The 18,087-nt window shown below is 36.3% G+C and overlaps 1 protein-coding gene across 3 annotated transcripts in view; it reads right to left on the bottom strand.

The window, feature by feature from the left end:
- The window catches only part of MBD5 (methyl-CpG binding domain protein 5), a 167,712-nt gene that overhangs the window by 42,674 nt on the left and 106,951 nt on the right, over positions 1 to 18,087 (bottom strand). For all 3 annotated transcript variants that reach the window (XM_058664465.1, XM_058664466.1, XM_058664464.1), the window contains 4 exons: positions 14,251 to 14,923; positions 10,812 to 10,914; positions 9,637 to 9,817; positions 2,751 to 4,886 (listed from right to left, as the gene is read on the bottom strand). In XM_058664465.1, the coding sequence (XP_058520448.1) occupies positions 2,751 to 4,886; positions 9,637 to 9,817; positions 10,812 to 10,914; positions 14,251 to 14,363 (2,533 nt within the window). In that variant the 5' untranslated portion in view covers positions 14,364 to 14,923. The remainder of the gene's footprint in view (positions 1 to 2,750; positions 4,887 to 9,636; positions 9,818 to 10,811; positions 10,915 to 14,250; positions 14,924 to 18,087) is intronic.

The following is an 18,087-nucleotide window of genomic DNA, read 5'->3' as shown; positions in this document are numbered from 1 at the left end:
CAAATCCAGAACCTAAATAGGGAAAACGAAAAAGCTCACTTTGTCCAAAAGTACATCAGAAGTTTACAAATGTGACTTCCAACATGCATGAATGTGCCTTAATTCTCTATCCATCTAACAATTGAAAAGATTTCTAAAGGCAAAACAATACTTTTCAGGGTTTCCAATTAGCAGTGTTTCAGATGAAGAGCTTAACGCAACTGGGAAGAAAAACGGATTTCAGAAACCAGTGAACCTGAGTTCAGATTCTAATTCAATTATGGATGATTCGAACAGCTATTCAGGTTCTCCAAGGTTCAGCTTCCTCATCTGTCTAATGGAGACAAGAATACTTAGGCCAAAAAAATTGCACAAATTGGAAATAATGTAGGCAAACCCTTTGGCACATAGTAAGTAGTCAGCAATAATAAAAAGCAAAACTTTAAGAAAAAAAATGTGTTTTTCTTTTAACGACTTTCTGGCATGCTAGAAATCCTTCCTTTTTCATGGATAGTGGTGACTATCACCTGCTGTCTCATCTGAATGCCCAGCCTCCCGTACTCATGATCAGCTAAAGGATGAATAAATGTCAGCGTAAACAGATATTTAGACTAGGGAATGAGTACACCAATTGATACAGTTCACTACGTAAAAAAGAGAGGCATTAGAGACCTCTTCAATATTTACTTTCATGAAAAAGAGTAACATTAATTAGTAACTCAATCCATTTTTTAAACCAGCTGCAGTTCAGAACCTATGCACATTAATTAGATTAAGTTTACTATTTTAAAAATTCTTGCTGACCTATATTTATATTAAGCATATACTTCCTGTTAGCTCATACATAATTGGTCATATCCCTATCATCACCAGACATTTATTCTTGCCCCCATTTAGCTATTTATATGCTAATACATTTTACATATTAATACATTTTTAACCTGTGGGCTTTGACACCTCCAGCACCAGCAACCCAATTATACACCTCACAGAGATACATTTAACAAAAAAAATAAATGATCAGGACTATATAAAATAAGTCTAAACTTGAAAGTTGGAAGAACATAAATAAACGCTGGTCTGTCCCATTATAGATGAATTGAAATGTATCATTACTAAAATGCATCCACTTTGCTCCTATGAACTTACACCTGCAATGAAATAAACTGAGGTAAGGGGTAACATAATTATATAATGCAATGACAGTAATAATATCACATCAAGAGGACTGACAATATGCTCAATAAATATGGTGTATTTTTAAATAGTTGCAGACTTTATGTAACTTTGTGAAATGCACAAGATGAAATTTTTATTTGTGTCTAATTATTAAAAAAAGGAATGTGAGTCAGTGAAAAGCTGGAAGCCCCTCTGATAAATATCCTGTTAAACACATAAAAAATAGTCTTGTGAGATCCCTTAAATTAAATTGTTAAGAAGGCACTACGTATTTCAAATGTCTTAAAACCTTATATTCTTTTTAGCAAGAGTTCGCTAAACAGTTCATGAAATACTAACGTCAGAACATAACATGTAACACAAGTGGTGAAGTATGGTATAAGTTGGCCACACCAGGAAGGAACACACTTGATTTTACCATCAGCAATAGACATGTAGATTATAATGCTTTTTTGGCACAAACGCATAATACAATCTATACATATCTACACAATGGCTTATTTGTGGAAGCCTCAGCAGTTTTCTCATTTCCAGTAGCAATCCGGGTTTTAAAGCCTACCGTTTTCATAGATAAATAATAACATTTCCACAATCATCTTTTATTTCCTTCCTGACATTTCCCACAAATCTGAAATCATTAGTGTTGAGTTTTAAGCATTTTCCCCTAGTGTTTTCAAGGTCAAATTTTCTTACACCTCAGTGAATTCACCTCTTTAGTGTTTCTGCAGTTTTTAACAACAATTTTTGAGGAGTCTCTTGCAAAAAACATAGTTCTTTTTCCAAAGTGTCTAGCTTCAAAACAGACTTGTTTTATCATTAGTAACTAGGACTGAAGAATTACAATAAATTTGGATTCAAAACCTTAACATAAAGGATAAAAATGATTTTGTTCTAGAAGAAAATTGTAAAACAATTTCAAGATCAAAAATTCTAGAAATCAGGTTGACAATCCTTTTTTATTAGAAAACTTAAATTATTACCTTTTTTTAAAAAAGGGAGTAGCCAATAACCACTTAAAAATTTTTCTCAAACAAATAATAATAAAGGATAGCAAACTAGGATGAAAGAACACATTAGAAAGACAGTTTACTATTTCATACAACTTCTAGTTACCTTTTCCTATCCATTTACCTATTTCTGTTCAGCAGCAAGAAAAAATATTCATTTTAGTTTTGCTTTTTTTTTGGGTTTTCCAAGATGAGCTTCATTTACCTGAATACAAACAAAAGCTAGGGGAAACGGCTTCATTACTGGCATAGACCCAGGCATGTCTCATGAGCCAGGAGACCCTGCCTTCCATGGTTTCCTTTGTAATCTAGAGTCCAATGGTTACACAACCAACTGAAAGTCGAACAATATTCAAAATGACACAGATTGATGACAAATAATGGAAACAATGAATCTCCTTAGCTGTTATTCTAACAGACGAATCCCTAGCATTCTGTAAATAAAATTATAAATACTAAAGAAATGAAGAGAATTTCACAAAGGGGAAAGGACCATTTCTCATCATAATAAATATTTTGGTACAAATTTTAAAAAAAGTAGAAAAGCCTAGTACCTTTGGGTACTTTTTTCTAATAAAACCATACCTGCTTCAGAACTTGTTTGATTATAGCTGCTAACAATGCTGTTTGGTATCACTGGAGTGGAGGACGTTGAAATTCTTGACTGAGGTGGATTGGGATGTAATGAATTTCCTAATGCCATGCCCGACTGACTGAGCATCCCACAGTTCCCGCTAGCCTGAATCTGATTTATTAAACCTGCAAGATGGTGGTTAGGGACAGGACTGTTACTGTGAACAAAGTTAGTGTTTGCATTGTGGCAGTGCACGGCTTCCCCTCTTAAAGGTATGTTCTGTGTCAGTGAATTCTGAAGAACATTGGAGTTCATATTGGGATCTGGAAAATGCAGCTGGTTAGTAGAGCAAGGCAAAGCAGTATTTGAACCCCCACAACCCGGGGTACTATTGCTACTCAAGTGAGAGCTTTGACAACTCATAGACTGTAGTAACTGAGACATTGAACTGATGGGAAATGAACCCTGACCCTGCTTCCTTAGCAAGTCGGGTGCAGGTTTAGGAACTGCAGAACTATCCACTTGAGGCTGTCTGAGCAAACTCAACACTGTGGTAGGTGGCTGTTTTCTTTTCCGTAACGAGTCTTTTTGCTGAGACATCAGCTTATCTCTTAGTGCTGCTCGACCACTTTGCCCTTCACCTGTTGGGAGAAGCATGTTGGCAGTAGGAGGGAACATGGTGTTTAAAGTGCTATGTCCTTCAGTGTTGCCACTGCCGGCAACAGCTCCAGAATTGCTACTGCTGCTACTGTTGTTACCAGCAAGTTTGTTTTGATTTGCTAGCTGTGCTTTGGCTGCTGCTGAGAGTAAACTACTTGCTGGAAAGGAGGCAGCATTGTGCTGGTTCAAGATCTGATTTAAAGGCATTCCCAGCAAACCAGGCTGACTCTTTACAGAACCACTTCCAGCAGATGCAGTAGGAAAAGCTGCACTGCTTGGGGTATTTAGTACATTACTCATTCCAGCAATTAATGGATTAGGGATATCCTTGTACTGATGATGTCCATCGGACTTGGTTGAAGGGCTTGATGGCATTGATGGCCTTGGGGACCCTATTGTTGACCTTGGTGACCTGGGTGGAACCTTATTACCACTACAAGTGGCCTGGGGTCCTACAGGTGGCATCATGAAATTTCCATGATCTGATGATGTGGAAGATGAGCGTGATCTTTGGGGCGATGCCTCAATCCTTCCAATTCCAGTCCCCATCATGTGCACTGGGGATGTCACTGGAGAAGGGGACAGGGAGGTTGAAGCTGAATGCTGAACTCTTTGTACATGACTCCCATGATTCATGTGGCCAGGTTTTACAGTTGGCAAAGGGAGATTACTTGGCAAAGGAACAACAGCAGGAGGCATGCTTACATTCATCACAGGTACCTGAGAGTGGACATTTGAATGGAAACTTGTTGGATTAATGATAACAGGGTTCTGATTCACTGGTTTACTAGGAATCGGGTCAAGAATGCCAAGTGGATCTTTCTCAGATGTTAATGGCTTTTTCTGAAGAGCACAAGAAGGTGGAGGTGGGGGGGGTGGGCCTTGGGGTAGTTTGTGGTGGAACATTGCTCGTGGTATTTCCATATTAGTCGAAAAATTACACATTGGTTTTTTCATTACTGGACTCTTTGCAGTCAAGGTTGGGGAAAGAGGTATATTAGTCCTTCCAGCCATTGCACAGGATGACTGTATAGGAGAACCGTGTAGCATTACTGAAGGTGGAGAAAGAGGAGTCCTACTCAGATGAATAGGACTAGAATTGGGAGCTCCATGAAAACCAGGATTATTTCTTGTAAAAACATCAGGGCTTCCAAGCGGGTCAGTCCTTGGAGAGATTGAGCCATCTCCATATATCTGGGAACCTGATGATGCAGGGCTGGGCAGGCCTCCATGGCTGCCACGGAATGGAGATTTCTGTCCGTGTTCATTGCTGCCCAATCTCTGCCGGGGGTAGACAGGGTGGAGTTCTTGTTGCTGGCTTCCAGGCAGTTCTTGTACATATAACCTTCCCATGGCATTCGATGATCCAATCATTAACTTGAAAGGATTCTTACATTCCGGCATTACAGAATTTGTAATTCCTTCATGAGACTTATTTCTTACTGATCTTGGAGTTGCTGCCCGTGAAGGTACTACTGGAGTTGCATCTAATGTGAAAGAGGAGAAAAAAAAAATCTGTTACTTAGTCTTCTTTTGTGTCAGGGAAGGAAGGAGAAGAAGCAAGAAGGAAAAGAATGGAGAACAGCTTCTGGAAATAGAAATTCCCAAATAAAAGCTGTGACTCCATCCTATTAAACAAAGTTCTGCATTCTATCTAAATGAACATTGGTCTCCTTTAGTTGGCTCATGGTTCTCAATAAATGCACATTATTCTTGTTTATCTGTTGAGAAAGCATAGGCATTAAAATCAAGACATAGTGAATTAACCATTTAATAACTCTTACAATATGAACATATCAAGATTGACAGTTCAGGAGAAAATGGAGATGTTACTATTTTGTTGGATTTGGAAATTCTAAGGAGAGTTTCAACAGGAAATTGTAGTCTGTGTGACATGTTTTTTGGATGCTTTGTATCAATTACTATTACTATAGTTTGTTACCTTATAAATATCTGTTACCTCACTGAAGCCCTTGTAGGCAGCTACAAGTAATCATCCCAACATTTTCACTTCAGCTTACTCTCATTGTGACAGTAACACTTAATTTTTTCTGAATTAATGGGAATCCAAAACTTACAATCAGAGTGGTAGTAAGAACAAATGCAGTGATGCTGCAATCATGCTTAGCTTCACACCATGTCTATAACACTGTAATTTATTTTCTCTTAATTAGTCATTATTGTAAAAACACCCTTAGTCAAGCAACTTAGGTAAAAGACAGCAATTCTTCTATTAGGATGAAATTTTCATGTAAAATTCAGCTGGAGTGGTAAAACCTGCAGTACTGAATTCTAATTGAGTATTCTCTTTTTACATGAGTGCGTCTTTCCCTCTCTGGTTTTACAGGAATCCTGTCAGTTCTTTTGGAGATCAGACAGAATATAGGCAACAAAAGCAAGCTGGCTCATCATACAGAATTTTCACTCTATCATGTCAGAACTCTGGGTTTAAGTTCTTTTAACCCCCAAGGATATTTAACTGTTTTTATAAAGTTGCGCCTTCGTTAACAGAGACGGCAAATAAAATTCATTTCATATGCAAAGTATGGTCTATTGGTGTTGGCTATTTAAAGAGCTGTGAGGAAACAGATGCTGAGTTCTAGGTGGGCTCCATGCGAAGAGGCTGATGAGCCCATGCCAGGAGCTGGCCCAGGCAGCAGTACCACTCATACTATATATTTGCACCACTCAGACTATATACTTTGTGTAACTTTTTTTGAGAGTTATAACACATCAGCAAGCATATAACTAGAATCATGTGTAAGCAGAAGTCCACTTCCTTACATGCATAATGGCTCATTTAAGATAGACTTCTACCTTCTGGATGGTATACAAGTCAAATAATAATTTCTAAGGCATTCTCAACTTGGGGTACACTGGAGTCTAGTTGGGTGTATTCAAGGAATAAGAAAATAAACTGAATATTGTGTTTAATTGGGAAACACAGTCTCTCTGATCTCAGCATGGCTGAGGTTCTTTGTCAAGGTGACTTCTTCTGGATATACTAAACAAAAAGTTTAGAATTAATGACACAGGAGAATATAGCACCTACACTCAACTTAAGCTTATATTTTGCTGAAAAGAGATTTTAGAGGTCTGTACTTAAAGAAAAATGCATGAAAAACATGTAGGACATTGTGCTTTGCACAGAGTGAGACACTGTTACACACATTAACTATGTGGCATCACTAGACTCATCATAGGACTGTGTTCTCTTCACTAATAAAAATAATTCAGTGATTTAAAAAAGACATTAGCATTTCCATGTTCATCTAACAGAATTTAGATAAAGGACTTCTTCCATGCCAGAAGAAAACCAGCTTGCACCTTTAAAATAAGAGTACTGAATAAACAAACCAAAGTGAGGCTGATGGTATGTTACATTACGAGCTAAAGTGTAGGAGATGGAAGTATAAGTAGTAGAAACGTCTGCTTTTGTGTAAATTTAAGTAGATGCTCCAAAAGCATACACAGAAAGAAAAAATGTGTGCTTTAAATGAAGAGGAATAAAAACTGCTATGTGGGCTTCTAAATTCAAATTATTTAAAGCTCAACTTCATAATAACATAGTTTAGAATTAGGAGATGGAATTGAATATTATGTCTGCAGCTGGCAAAAGAAGTTTTAAGACCCAGCACAAAGGCTCAGCAGCTAAATCTTTGACTTGCATGTGCCGGGATCCCATATGGGTGCCGGTTTGTGTCCTAGTTGATCCACTTCCCTTCAAGCTCCATGCTTGTGGCCTGGAAGGGGCAGTCAAGGGTGGCCCAAAGCCTTGGGACTTTGCACTCATGTGGAAGACCTGAAAGAGGCTCCTGGCTTTGGATCAGCTCAGCTCTGGCCATTACTGCCACTTGGGACATGAACCAATGAGTGGATCTTTCTGTCTCCCCTTCTCTCTGTAACTCCGCCTTTCCAATAAAACTAAGGTAAATCTTTTAAAAAAGGAGTAATTAGTTCAATAAAGTAATTATACATTATTATCTGTACTAGGTATATATTACATTTTAGCAATTGAACTTGAATGAATACACATGGCAAAGGACCTTGATTAAGATTCTTCTAGACTTCAGACAGGCAACAAGGGGAGGTCGGTGCTGTGGATCAGTGGATTAAGAGCCATCTGCAATGCTGGCATCTCAAATGGGCACTGGTTCAAGTTCTGGCTGCTCTACTTCTGATCCAAGTTCCTACTAACATACCCAAGAAAACAACAAAAGATGAACAAAGTGCCTGGGCCTCAGTCTCCATGTGGGGACTGACCTCACCTGGATGGAGTTCCAGGCTCTTGGATTTGGCCTGGTCTAGCCTCAACTCTTGTGGCAAACTGGGAAGTGAGTCAGCAGACCTCTCTCTCTGTAATGCTAGTTTTTAAATACATAAATAAAGAAAAGGAGAAAAGAAGCAACAAGGCAGATTTGTAGACAGATTTGAGATTGTGTGATATAAGAAGAGCAGCAGATTAGATTACGTAGAGACAGAACAAAGGTAAATTGCAAAAATGAAATCTTGGTTTAGCAAGGTGGTAGAATAATGGTGATTCAAAATAATTTACAGAGATGAAGTACATCTTTAAATTTTTGCAATATATTTTAATTTTAAAAACAGTCACTGGAAGGAAAAAGTTTCCTAGAAGATTTTTTTCTTACATACCTTTTTCAGATTATTCCTGTTGAAGTTTAAAGGTTAAGAGAGTTAATTGGAACTGAGCTCTATGTTAGTAACTCCAAAATTGTCTCTCGCTGGTCTTCTCCCAGGACTTCTAAGTGTGAATCTTTAACCACTTCTATTACCTGTATGAGGTGGGAGTGGTTCTTTCCACCCACAGCGCTCAACAATCTGACCCTAATGTTATCTCCACAGGTTTACTCCTCCATTGAAGTCAGATTAGTTTCCACATCATCCTTAATTATGTTACATACACTCTGGTGAGGAATTTTCCTCAGATGTCTGAATCCTGTTGTTGCTATAGCTGGTCCAAATCTGTATTCTGCAGGAGAGCAGAACACTCCCCATCCCTAGTTACAGTGGTTTGCAGGACAGGGTCACTGTGCTTCCTGAACAAATGCTTTGTGGCTTAGACATACTGTATTCCATTATTCAACCAAGCTCATAGTAGCATTTTGGAGCAAGTTCAATCTCTAGCTTTCAAAGTATAATTTCAACGGATAAAAGGTAAGTTAACACTGGAAAGCTCACATGGACACAACCTTATCCAAACAAACTTAATGTTATCTATGTGGAACAACCTGTGCAGTATTTCTAAGAACATGTGTTTAAACTGAGCATAAAGATGGGCAAATTAACATTTGGGAACATCCTACAAAGCTAGCCCAGACTCTTCAAAAAGCAATCTGGGTGTCATGAAAGCCTAATCAGGGGGAAATTGACATAAAAAGGTAAGAACTAAATGGAGTGCACAACCTCTGACTGCATCCTGAATTTAAAAACAAACAAAAGAGACACTTTAGGATAGGTGAAGAAATTAAAATACATTCTGTGTATTACATATTAATGTTCTATCAGTATCGAATTTCCTGAATGTGATGATTATGGTTACGTAAGCATACGTTCACGTGCACTAAATTATTTAGGGGTGAATTTTCATAGCAAGTTACAAAATGTTAATTGGCGAATCTAGGTGGAAGGTGTATAGGTATAAAAAGGAAATATTGTTTGTGTGCGTATACATGCGTGTGTTTATGTGTGTAGCTGCAGACCCTAGCAAGGAAATTTCTGTTAAGTAGGTGTTCACTGAGTAAATAGCTATTAAGTGACTGACAGAATAAGAATTCCTAGTTCCTAACAACACTGTTAAGTTGCCTTTGAGGATCTGATACCACACATTCCAATTCCGCTTAGGAAGAAGGCCACATTTGTTTCCTAAAAAAAAAACCTACGGTACTTTTTCTCTTGTTAGCCCAGCCCTACACACCTGGGCAGCATTTGTATGTGTTACTGTTTATCCTAATTGTCTAACTAAATGATCTGGATAAGAGATTTGGGGAAATCTTTGCAAAATAAAAAAAAAAAAAAAAAAAAGAGATTTGGGGAAATAGGCACATGATGATTTTTTCAGAGCTAATTTTCTGTTTGTAGTAAAATGATGGAACATTCAGAACTTTAAAGCATTGTGTAAGTTTGAAAAGTGGGATGTGAAAATGTTTGGCGATATGGTGACTCATTGGACTGCAGAGTGGGGGAGTGGAGCCCTAAGCCTTTCACCATGCTACATACTTGTTCCTCCTCCGGGACTGGTGAGCACCAGAGAAGGATGTGGGGCTTCCATGCTTTTATGAAGTGTGGCCACTGCAATGATTTTTCTTTTATGTATGCATAGCTTTGTGACATCTTCATCTGCCTTAACATCTTCAGCAGTTCTTTGTTTCACAGCAGCTCCGGGATCAAAATTAAACACCTGCAAAAAGCACAGCCTTTGTTTAGAATATATCTGTAAGAACATTTAACAAAAAGATCCTCTTGTTTAAAAAGGAAAATATTACACAATTAGGTCATAAATCTCAATAAACTGTCTCAAGTGTTTAAATGTATGAAATGTTACTTTATATAACTTAATAAAAACTTCTGCTGAACTCATGAGTTTTAGTGGTAAAGTACATGACGAAAATTACCCTGACTCTAAGATAGCCAAGATAAATATATGGAGAAGTACATTATCTGACAATGTTCCTAACTTTAGATATCTCCTGATGTTAAAACAGTACAAAAACAGATGAGGTACACTTAAAAAACAAAACAAAAAATGATAACATTTCTACATGCTAGCAAACTTTGGTTTCATTTTATAATTATGTTCATATTACCTTTTCACTGATAAAAAAAGTAGCAAGTTATTTAATAGTGAACTTATTTTACAAATTCTTTCTTTTGGAATGCAGTGACATTCAAATAAAATGGAAAACATGCCTATTAATCCTTAGTTTTAAACTTAGCACTATGGTAGATATTCAGAGAATATTTCTATAGCAAATATTTAACCATTTTAAATGATTTTACTGTAAGGGCTCAGCGTTGTGGTTTTAAGAATAATTGTGGCAGCTTTATCAACGCCAGTCCTAAAATTAACTTTGCAGATTCGAGCAGTTATAGCAGTAAAAGAAAATATTGCTCTAGTAAATGCTGAGCATGGCATAACCCTAATAAAAAGATGCAATGGCAGTTTTTATGAAATTTTCAATATGAATACAATTTTGTTACTTTTTAAAAATGATTCCTGAATTTAATTGTTATCTACTATTCTTAAACATTCACAAATGCATATGAAAGAGTTTAATTCAATGCATATGTGATTTGAGAAGTAATGTAAAAATGAAATTCCAAATGAGAAAAGTCAATATAAAATACTTAAAAATTAAAAAAAAAATGCTGTAGCTCTATTGTGAAACGATTACCTTGGGAAGAACAAGAGGACATTCCAAGCCACACTTGCATGTTCCATCAGTAAGCAGGTATGTTTTAACCTGCTCCAAGCAAGATAACAAAGACCCACTGGGACTGTAAAATAGTTTAAAAAAACATCAGGAAATAATTTTGACGGCACATATCATATGAAAAAGGCATAATTTATAGTCTTACTGTCCTTCACAGTATACTATTTTCCCACTAGGGAAGAGCTTTTTCTTTGTCAAATTATGTTAGCTACTGAATTATAGCCTTTAACACTACCACTCATTCTTGAGGACCAAACAATTTCTCAGGAAAATACAGATCTCCACAGAAAATCAAGCCAAAGTATTTTGAAGCCAAAGGTGGAGTAAACATGGGAAAAATTCTATTAAGAACAGGAATTTGGCAAGATAAGAACAGGGAACAAAAAGAAAAACTACAGAAAAATAATCACTGTCATTTTAAACCAAAAGATCTACGTTTGAAGCTCTTTAGGTAGAAATGGAAATTGAGGAATGCTTTGGGGTTTAAATCAGAAGGTTGGCAACTCTATACAAGTCGGCGCTAATAATTATCTTGAAGTCTAAAATCAAGCCATCCCCAAGTAAAAGCATGTTTCTTTCTTCCCTCCTCTTTCGTGTTCCTTTAACGATAGATCAGTGTGGTTTAATTTAATTATATGCAAGTACCAAATAGTGTAAAGAAGAGGAGGATTCAGGCAGAGCTGACAAGAAATGGGTAACTTGAGAAAACAAGGCTTTAGGAGGCAGAAACATGGCTAATAGGTTTTTGGGTTGCTAACTGGGTGGATATTTTGATGTCTTCAAGCTAAACATCACAAAAGTAGTATGATGTGTTAACACTGGTTAATGTTAATTCCACAGCTGAACTACATCATTAGTTCATTGTTTTTATGTTCAGTGGGGATTAGTTTGAAATTGATAATGTGTTTTTTAGGATTTTTATTATTTTTATGTTGAATTTATAACTTAAATGCATTTTATGCTGTGAAATTTTTATAGACTTTTCATTTGAGATTGCCTTCTGTTTATGATGATTTACCAGAACCTTAACTTAAGCCTGCTTACCAAATGTATCCAGAGACAACATTTTCCATTTCATATACCAAGAAATACACTACTGGACTTGGACCATTCTGCCTTTGTGAAAACATGGTAGTGGTAGCTTTCTATGTACATATGAATCACTTGAAAATTACAATTCATATTTTGCATATGGACAGTTACACACCATATCATGATTTAGGCAAGTAAAAAATCTAAATGAATATCCTCAACTTGGGTCAACAAGCTTATTGTGCCATTTTTGTGCATAGATGAGTAATTTTCCCTTTATGGATCAGTTTCATCATAGCATAAAGGGACAAAAATTGTTTCCAAAGTGGTAATTATAATGAACAAAGTCACCAAAAGTATTCTACTAATTTTTCATACAAAGTGTTCATTAATTTGGTGAAAAAAAAACCCCACCTATTCAACATTTTACTTAATGTATCCTTAGAGGAATTTAACTGTAACATTAAACTTGAAGACAAAAATTCCTAAATTCCATTAGAATACTCTACTCTAGATATTTTGAAAGCATCTTCTTAATCAACCTCTTAATGAGTCTTCTGGATTCTTCTCTTCTGTGGTAGCTCTTTAATTAACTTTTGGGAGTATTAATTAATGTAAAGAATAGTTAGAAGTCTTCACACATGAAGCTTAGAAGATTAGAAGCAGGTGGAAACTTTAATGTGTAGCCTCAGTGCTACTGGGAGGGAAGAGCAGCTGCAGAGTAACCTAAATATTACAACTAAACTATGGTGTGAAGGGAGCACCAGAAGGAGGGCTTGCTTCCTCTCGAAATTATAGATAAACAGATTAAATCATGCTGATTTAATTTGTGTTTTACCTTATCTGAGAAAGGTAGTTTCTATTTTTTTTTTGTAGACAGTTTTGCATTTGGAGAACTCAGACTAACAGAGTTATCACATGGTGAATTGACATCAGACTTGGAAAATCATGACTACAGTAACTGACAGATTCTTACACCTTAACTTGGCTTCTAATCCTTAGGTTTAATTTGGGTTTTTCTCTTAGCAATTTAAAATGCAGATTCATCTTTCATAGGATACAGATGAAGTTAAGAAAAGAATATTTTAGAATCAGTGCTTTGTGATAGATTTACATTTGTTTTTTACCCCAGGAACAATCATAAATACAAATATAACATTGATATCTTTGTCACTTAACAACCAAACATTTTTGGTTTGTTAACGTTACCGGCAATAGAAGTTATTCTGAGAGCCCCTTTCTCTGCTTTCTTATTCTTCTCCATCAATATAAGTTTTTTTAAACATTATAGAAACATGAAACTTAGCAAAATTTCAGTTGTTAAATAAATTTACCTCATGACACACCTTATATAAAAGCAACCGACCGACCAACCAACCAACCAACCAACGTCCAAGGATAAAAGATGAATTGACTCTTTGAGTTTTTATTGGATGATGTTGTGTTTATGTAACCTAATTTGTACCAATACATCTTTGTAGAATTGAGGAGTTCTATTGAAGTTGAGAGACAAAGAGCTACATGAAAAGTAATAACATCAACTTAATGGCAATGTAATATCTTTTTAAAAGTTTCAAGTCTGCGTACTTCTAAAAGTCTTATTACTCTGCAAAGAAAGACTGATGGTATACTGAACTGCAACATATTTACTGGGAAACTACAAAGTAAGAAATGTATTTGCCAACTTTTTAAATAAACAAGACTCAAAATTCTTGCCAGCAGTATTGTTATGCCATTTAACTTGGTCATAACAGTTATACACCATCAAAATGTAAAAGAGCAGACATTTGCATTTTATTTGTTTGATTTTTACTTTTAAGATAAAGATCCATCTCCACCATGATTTATTCATTTTTATTTTTGCACAGAATGAGATAGATTAAAAACTGCAGAAAAAATAGGACATTAGTTTTGGTTAATATCAGGCATAAAGAAGCCTAATATTTGAAACTGAATACTGATGAAAACAATATTATTATCAGGGAAGCTAAGTAAAACACTCTGAAAGAGACAGTACTGTGAAGTGATACACATCTCTTTCCAAGATTTTACATTCTCTTCTGAATATGGCAATGATGCTTGTATATTTCTTCTAGAAATCTTGATATTTTCTTTATCCTTGTTATAGAGATAAGCAGAATAACATCTAATATAAATACAATCTGCACTCGAATTCTCTGTTCATCCAAAATACTTCAGGTTGTGAAAAGGAACAAAGTGTACTAATACAGTTCTAGCACAGTGGCTATTAGTTCAAATTTATTCCAGCTGCTGTCAGTCACAGTCTTTTGTTCTCTCAAAGGGACAGACAATATTTCCTTAATCCTGGGACTGATTATGGAAAGTAACATGGGCAATGAGAGCTCACCTGACATAATGCACTCCATTCTGATCCACACGACGCTGCCAACCCACTGGAACTTGAATAGCTGGAATACCTCCTTCCTTGTCCCCTCCGTCACACTCTTTGCCTCCATTCATTTTCTGTGTCTGCTTGGGAGTCTCCAAAGATATCAGCAATAAGATGATATCCTTCTGTTGCAGAGCATGATGGCCTTCACAAGCGGGCCAGTGCAGCACAGTTTTCACCAGACCACACACAATGCATTGGGAAGCTTCGGCTCAGTTTGGAACCAAGTCCTTTAACTCTGCCATCGTGAGAAATCAGTTTCCCATTATAATCTACATTGAATAACCAATATTTACCTTCTAAGGATGGCCTACATGGGTAAAAATGAGTGCTTCCCACTAAGGAAAATCATAATTCACCAAGGCTGGTACCTGTCTGAAGTTGGGGAGAGAGGAGTGTAAAGTTTTTAGTTGAACATTTTGTCTTGAACTTTGATGTTGGACTAAAATAAGCTCTGTTGTTTGGAAACCAGCCTCATTTTTACAGTGTGATTCGGTCAATATTCCCAGGTACTACCCGCCTTTATAGGCCACATTCTTTATACTTTCTCTTTATCTTCCAATCTGAATCCAAGGTATTGCAGGTTGGTTCATCTGATGTTTTCATGACTTCAAAAAATCCCAATAACAGCCTGAAACATATGTAAACACACATACTGTACACTTAATGCTGAACAATTGAGAAGCTGCACAAGTTTAAAACAGAATAAACTACAAAGTGTACCTAAGCAATTGCATGTTCTCTGCCATGAACATCATATCAAACAGCATTTGTTTTCTCTTTTCACTTGCTTCACATACCCAGTTAAATGTATTTATTTGCACCTTTCTAATTACTTGAGATGGATCTGTAATCACTGTATATCACATACACACACAACCTCATTCAAACTTGAAGTAAAAATGTTACTTTCAATAACCAGCTAACAGAAAAAAAAAGTGTGTTAACCCAGTCACACTTCTGGGTATTCCTTTATACTACACATACCGGTGATTCAGTTTGCTAATTGTTATTTAGGCTGAAGAAAAAAAAATGGCTTTTTGTAGTTGTTGTTGCTTTTTTCATAATAGTTAAAACAAACTTACAGTAAATTCCCAAATGCAGGTTTTTCCTTACAGTTGCTTAACATTAAGAGTTGTTGTACAGTTAGAATTTTATAAAATAATGAATATTGGGGGTGTTCCCTTAACTTCTCTATCTTGAAGCAGCAGTACTCAATGCTAACACAGTAAACTTACAGAGGTAATCTTAATGGAGCTGTTAAAAAAAAGACAGTAGTCAGTTCTTACAACATTTACTATTTAACGCTGTCGAAAATGTGATGTCATTATTGTTGGTATTATTTATTGTTGTAGACAAGACTGAATGATTTTTAATGTCTAGCGTGGAGTCACATTATTAGACTCGTGAAACTACACTGAAGAATAAATGAAAAAAATTATTCTAGTGTTTCATAAGCTGGACTTGTGGTTTGTGATGAAAATTTCCATTGAGAGCATCTTCTACACATTAAGAACCAAAAAGCGTAGAAGTTTCCCAACTAACTTAATGGAAAGTGAAGATGGTGACTCTAGAAAGTTTTTAAAAATGACATGACTCATCTGGAATTAGCAAAAATTTCATAAAATTTAAATAAAATAACATTATTTCAGATGTGCTTCAAATATGCATGCATAATTTAATTGATTAACAACTTGATCAGTGTAAAAAGGCATGTAACTAATCTTCAATATTAAAACCCCACATATCTAAGTTGTTCTGAAATCTTGTCTTGGATCTCAGAACTGCAACAGGAGGTGGCATTAAAGGCTATAATGTAGTCAGGAAGGCAGCACAGCTGCAGCCTTGGTCCTGAGAAAGGGTAAGAGTATTGTCACAAAGCAAACACTCATTTAATCCAAAAATTGAGGAAGTGAAGAGAGAGTAGGACAAACACTGGCAGCCAATGTAAAAAGTAGCAGAAATGTATTGGGTAAAATTTAGGATGAAAAAGAAATGCATCAAGTGGTGACAGTATCAGTGGCTCTCATAATGATAATTTATATCATTGGGCTCACTCCAGCAACGGTGCGCAGTGCATCTCAAAGAAATGATCTGCTTGCCGGCATAAACTCTCTTTTCTATTTTTCATTCACTGTATCCTTGATTGTGACTTACTATTTGTGTGTAGGTCTATTTATGTGTCATTCAATAGTGGGCTCTACTATGTTCTAGGCACTGTGCTAACTGCAGGAGTACAAAGATCCTAGGTGCTGTGGTTTGAGTGCTGTTCCCCTCACATTCACAGACTGAAATTTTAACACCCTTCCCCACCTGTGACGGCTTCAATTTTTACTTTTTAGTTTTGGCAGGGGGGCTTGTTCTTGAATGTGGCTCCAACCTTTACGAGACTGGTTGGCTCTCTTCATTAAGTAATTTAAGGATATGCTAGACAACACTAGAGTTATAGCTTCAGAATGTCTCCTTCATGTTTTAGTCATTAAAAATTACAAATATCTGGTTGCTAGATTTTGCTTAAATCTCAGTGGTTCTCAACCATGGTTCTGGGGCAAGCAACACTATTATCAGGAACACCTGAGAACCTGGAAGAAACGCAGATTTACAGCGGCAGCCTCAGGTTTAGAGAATCAGAAACTATGCAGACAATTAAAAAAAAAATCTAGGTGACTCTTATTCAAGCTTGACTCCCTAATGCTCCTCACATTTCAACATTTCATGGTAAACCAGTTCTCCACTTTCTTTGGGGCTTGGAGGTTAAGATGAGACATGTAGTCATTCCTTTCTGCTGGCAGCACATGAGCTTTCCAGAGGCAGCTCAGGTGTTAATAGGACCTGCCCACTGAGCAAAAGTCCTTTAACTACACAATTATGATTTATCTGTAAGTTGGCATTGTTTTCCAACATTCATTTTGTAAATTTGGAAAACGTAAGTGTGAAGATAAAAACAATTGAATCTTGCTGCTGAGTAATAACCATGGCAAACACTGCCACATTTTCTTTCAAATCATTTGCTTTCAGAACATTTGCAAAGGACGCGTAAAAATGAGTTAAGTATGATAAACAACCATGTACCAGCATTCTAAATTCAAAATGGAAGCATTGTGTCGTTGTTTTGCTAATTTTTAAAAATAAGAACATAGAATATTTTATAAATGAAGTTCTATACCATTGTCTACTCTGTCCCTATCGCCTCTCCTGTAACCCAGAGGCAGCCAACATTCTGACTTTGGTTGGCATGTTTTCCATGACCTTTCTGAAAATTCCATATACTAAGGACTTCAATATTTTTTTACACCAAAATAAGCATCTTTTCATTCCACTTTTCGCAACGTTTTTGAAATCCCCTTGGATATATGATGTATGTACTTTCCTCATAAAGGCATAGCTTTTTCTCCCAAACTTCTACAATCACAAATATATCACAGAGGGATATTCCTGTATGTACATGCCAGCATCAGTTCTGACAACTACTGAAAATTATTTGCTAAAATAGGTTTGCATAATTTAAGGGTCCTTAACACACTTCCCAAAGTGCCAGAAGAGGCTTCAGAGCAAATTTGAGGCCATATCTCTAGAACTGTGAGACGCAAGCATGCTTTCTCTTGCTGAACATGTATATTAAAATCTGTCCTACGCACCTCTAAGGGTCTGATAACTTTACTGTCTACTTAGATTCATCATCTAGGATGCAGTCTAGGTTTATTTTTATAGTATATATTATAAAAACAGAATAGTACCATATTCGCCAAATTTAATATTTTAATATTACTATGCTGTTGAGTTTCAGGTTCCATG

The sequence above is a fragment of the Ochotona princeps genome, chromosome 5 (genome assembly GCF_030435755.1).
Source record: "Ochotona princeps isolate mOchPri1 chromosome 5, mOchPri1.hap1, whole genome shotgun sequence".
Classification (NCBI taxonomy): domain Eukaryota; kingdom Metazoa; phylum Chordata; class Mammalia; order Lagomorpha; family Ochotonidae; genus Ochotona; species Ochotona princeps.
The sequence above is the reverse complement of the archived record's forward strand: the minus strand, read 5'-3'. Positions and strand labels throughout refer to the sequence as shown.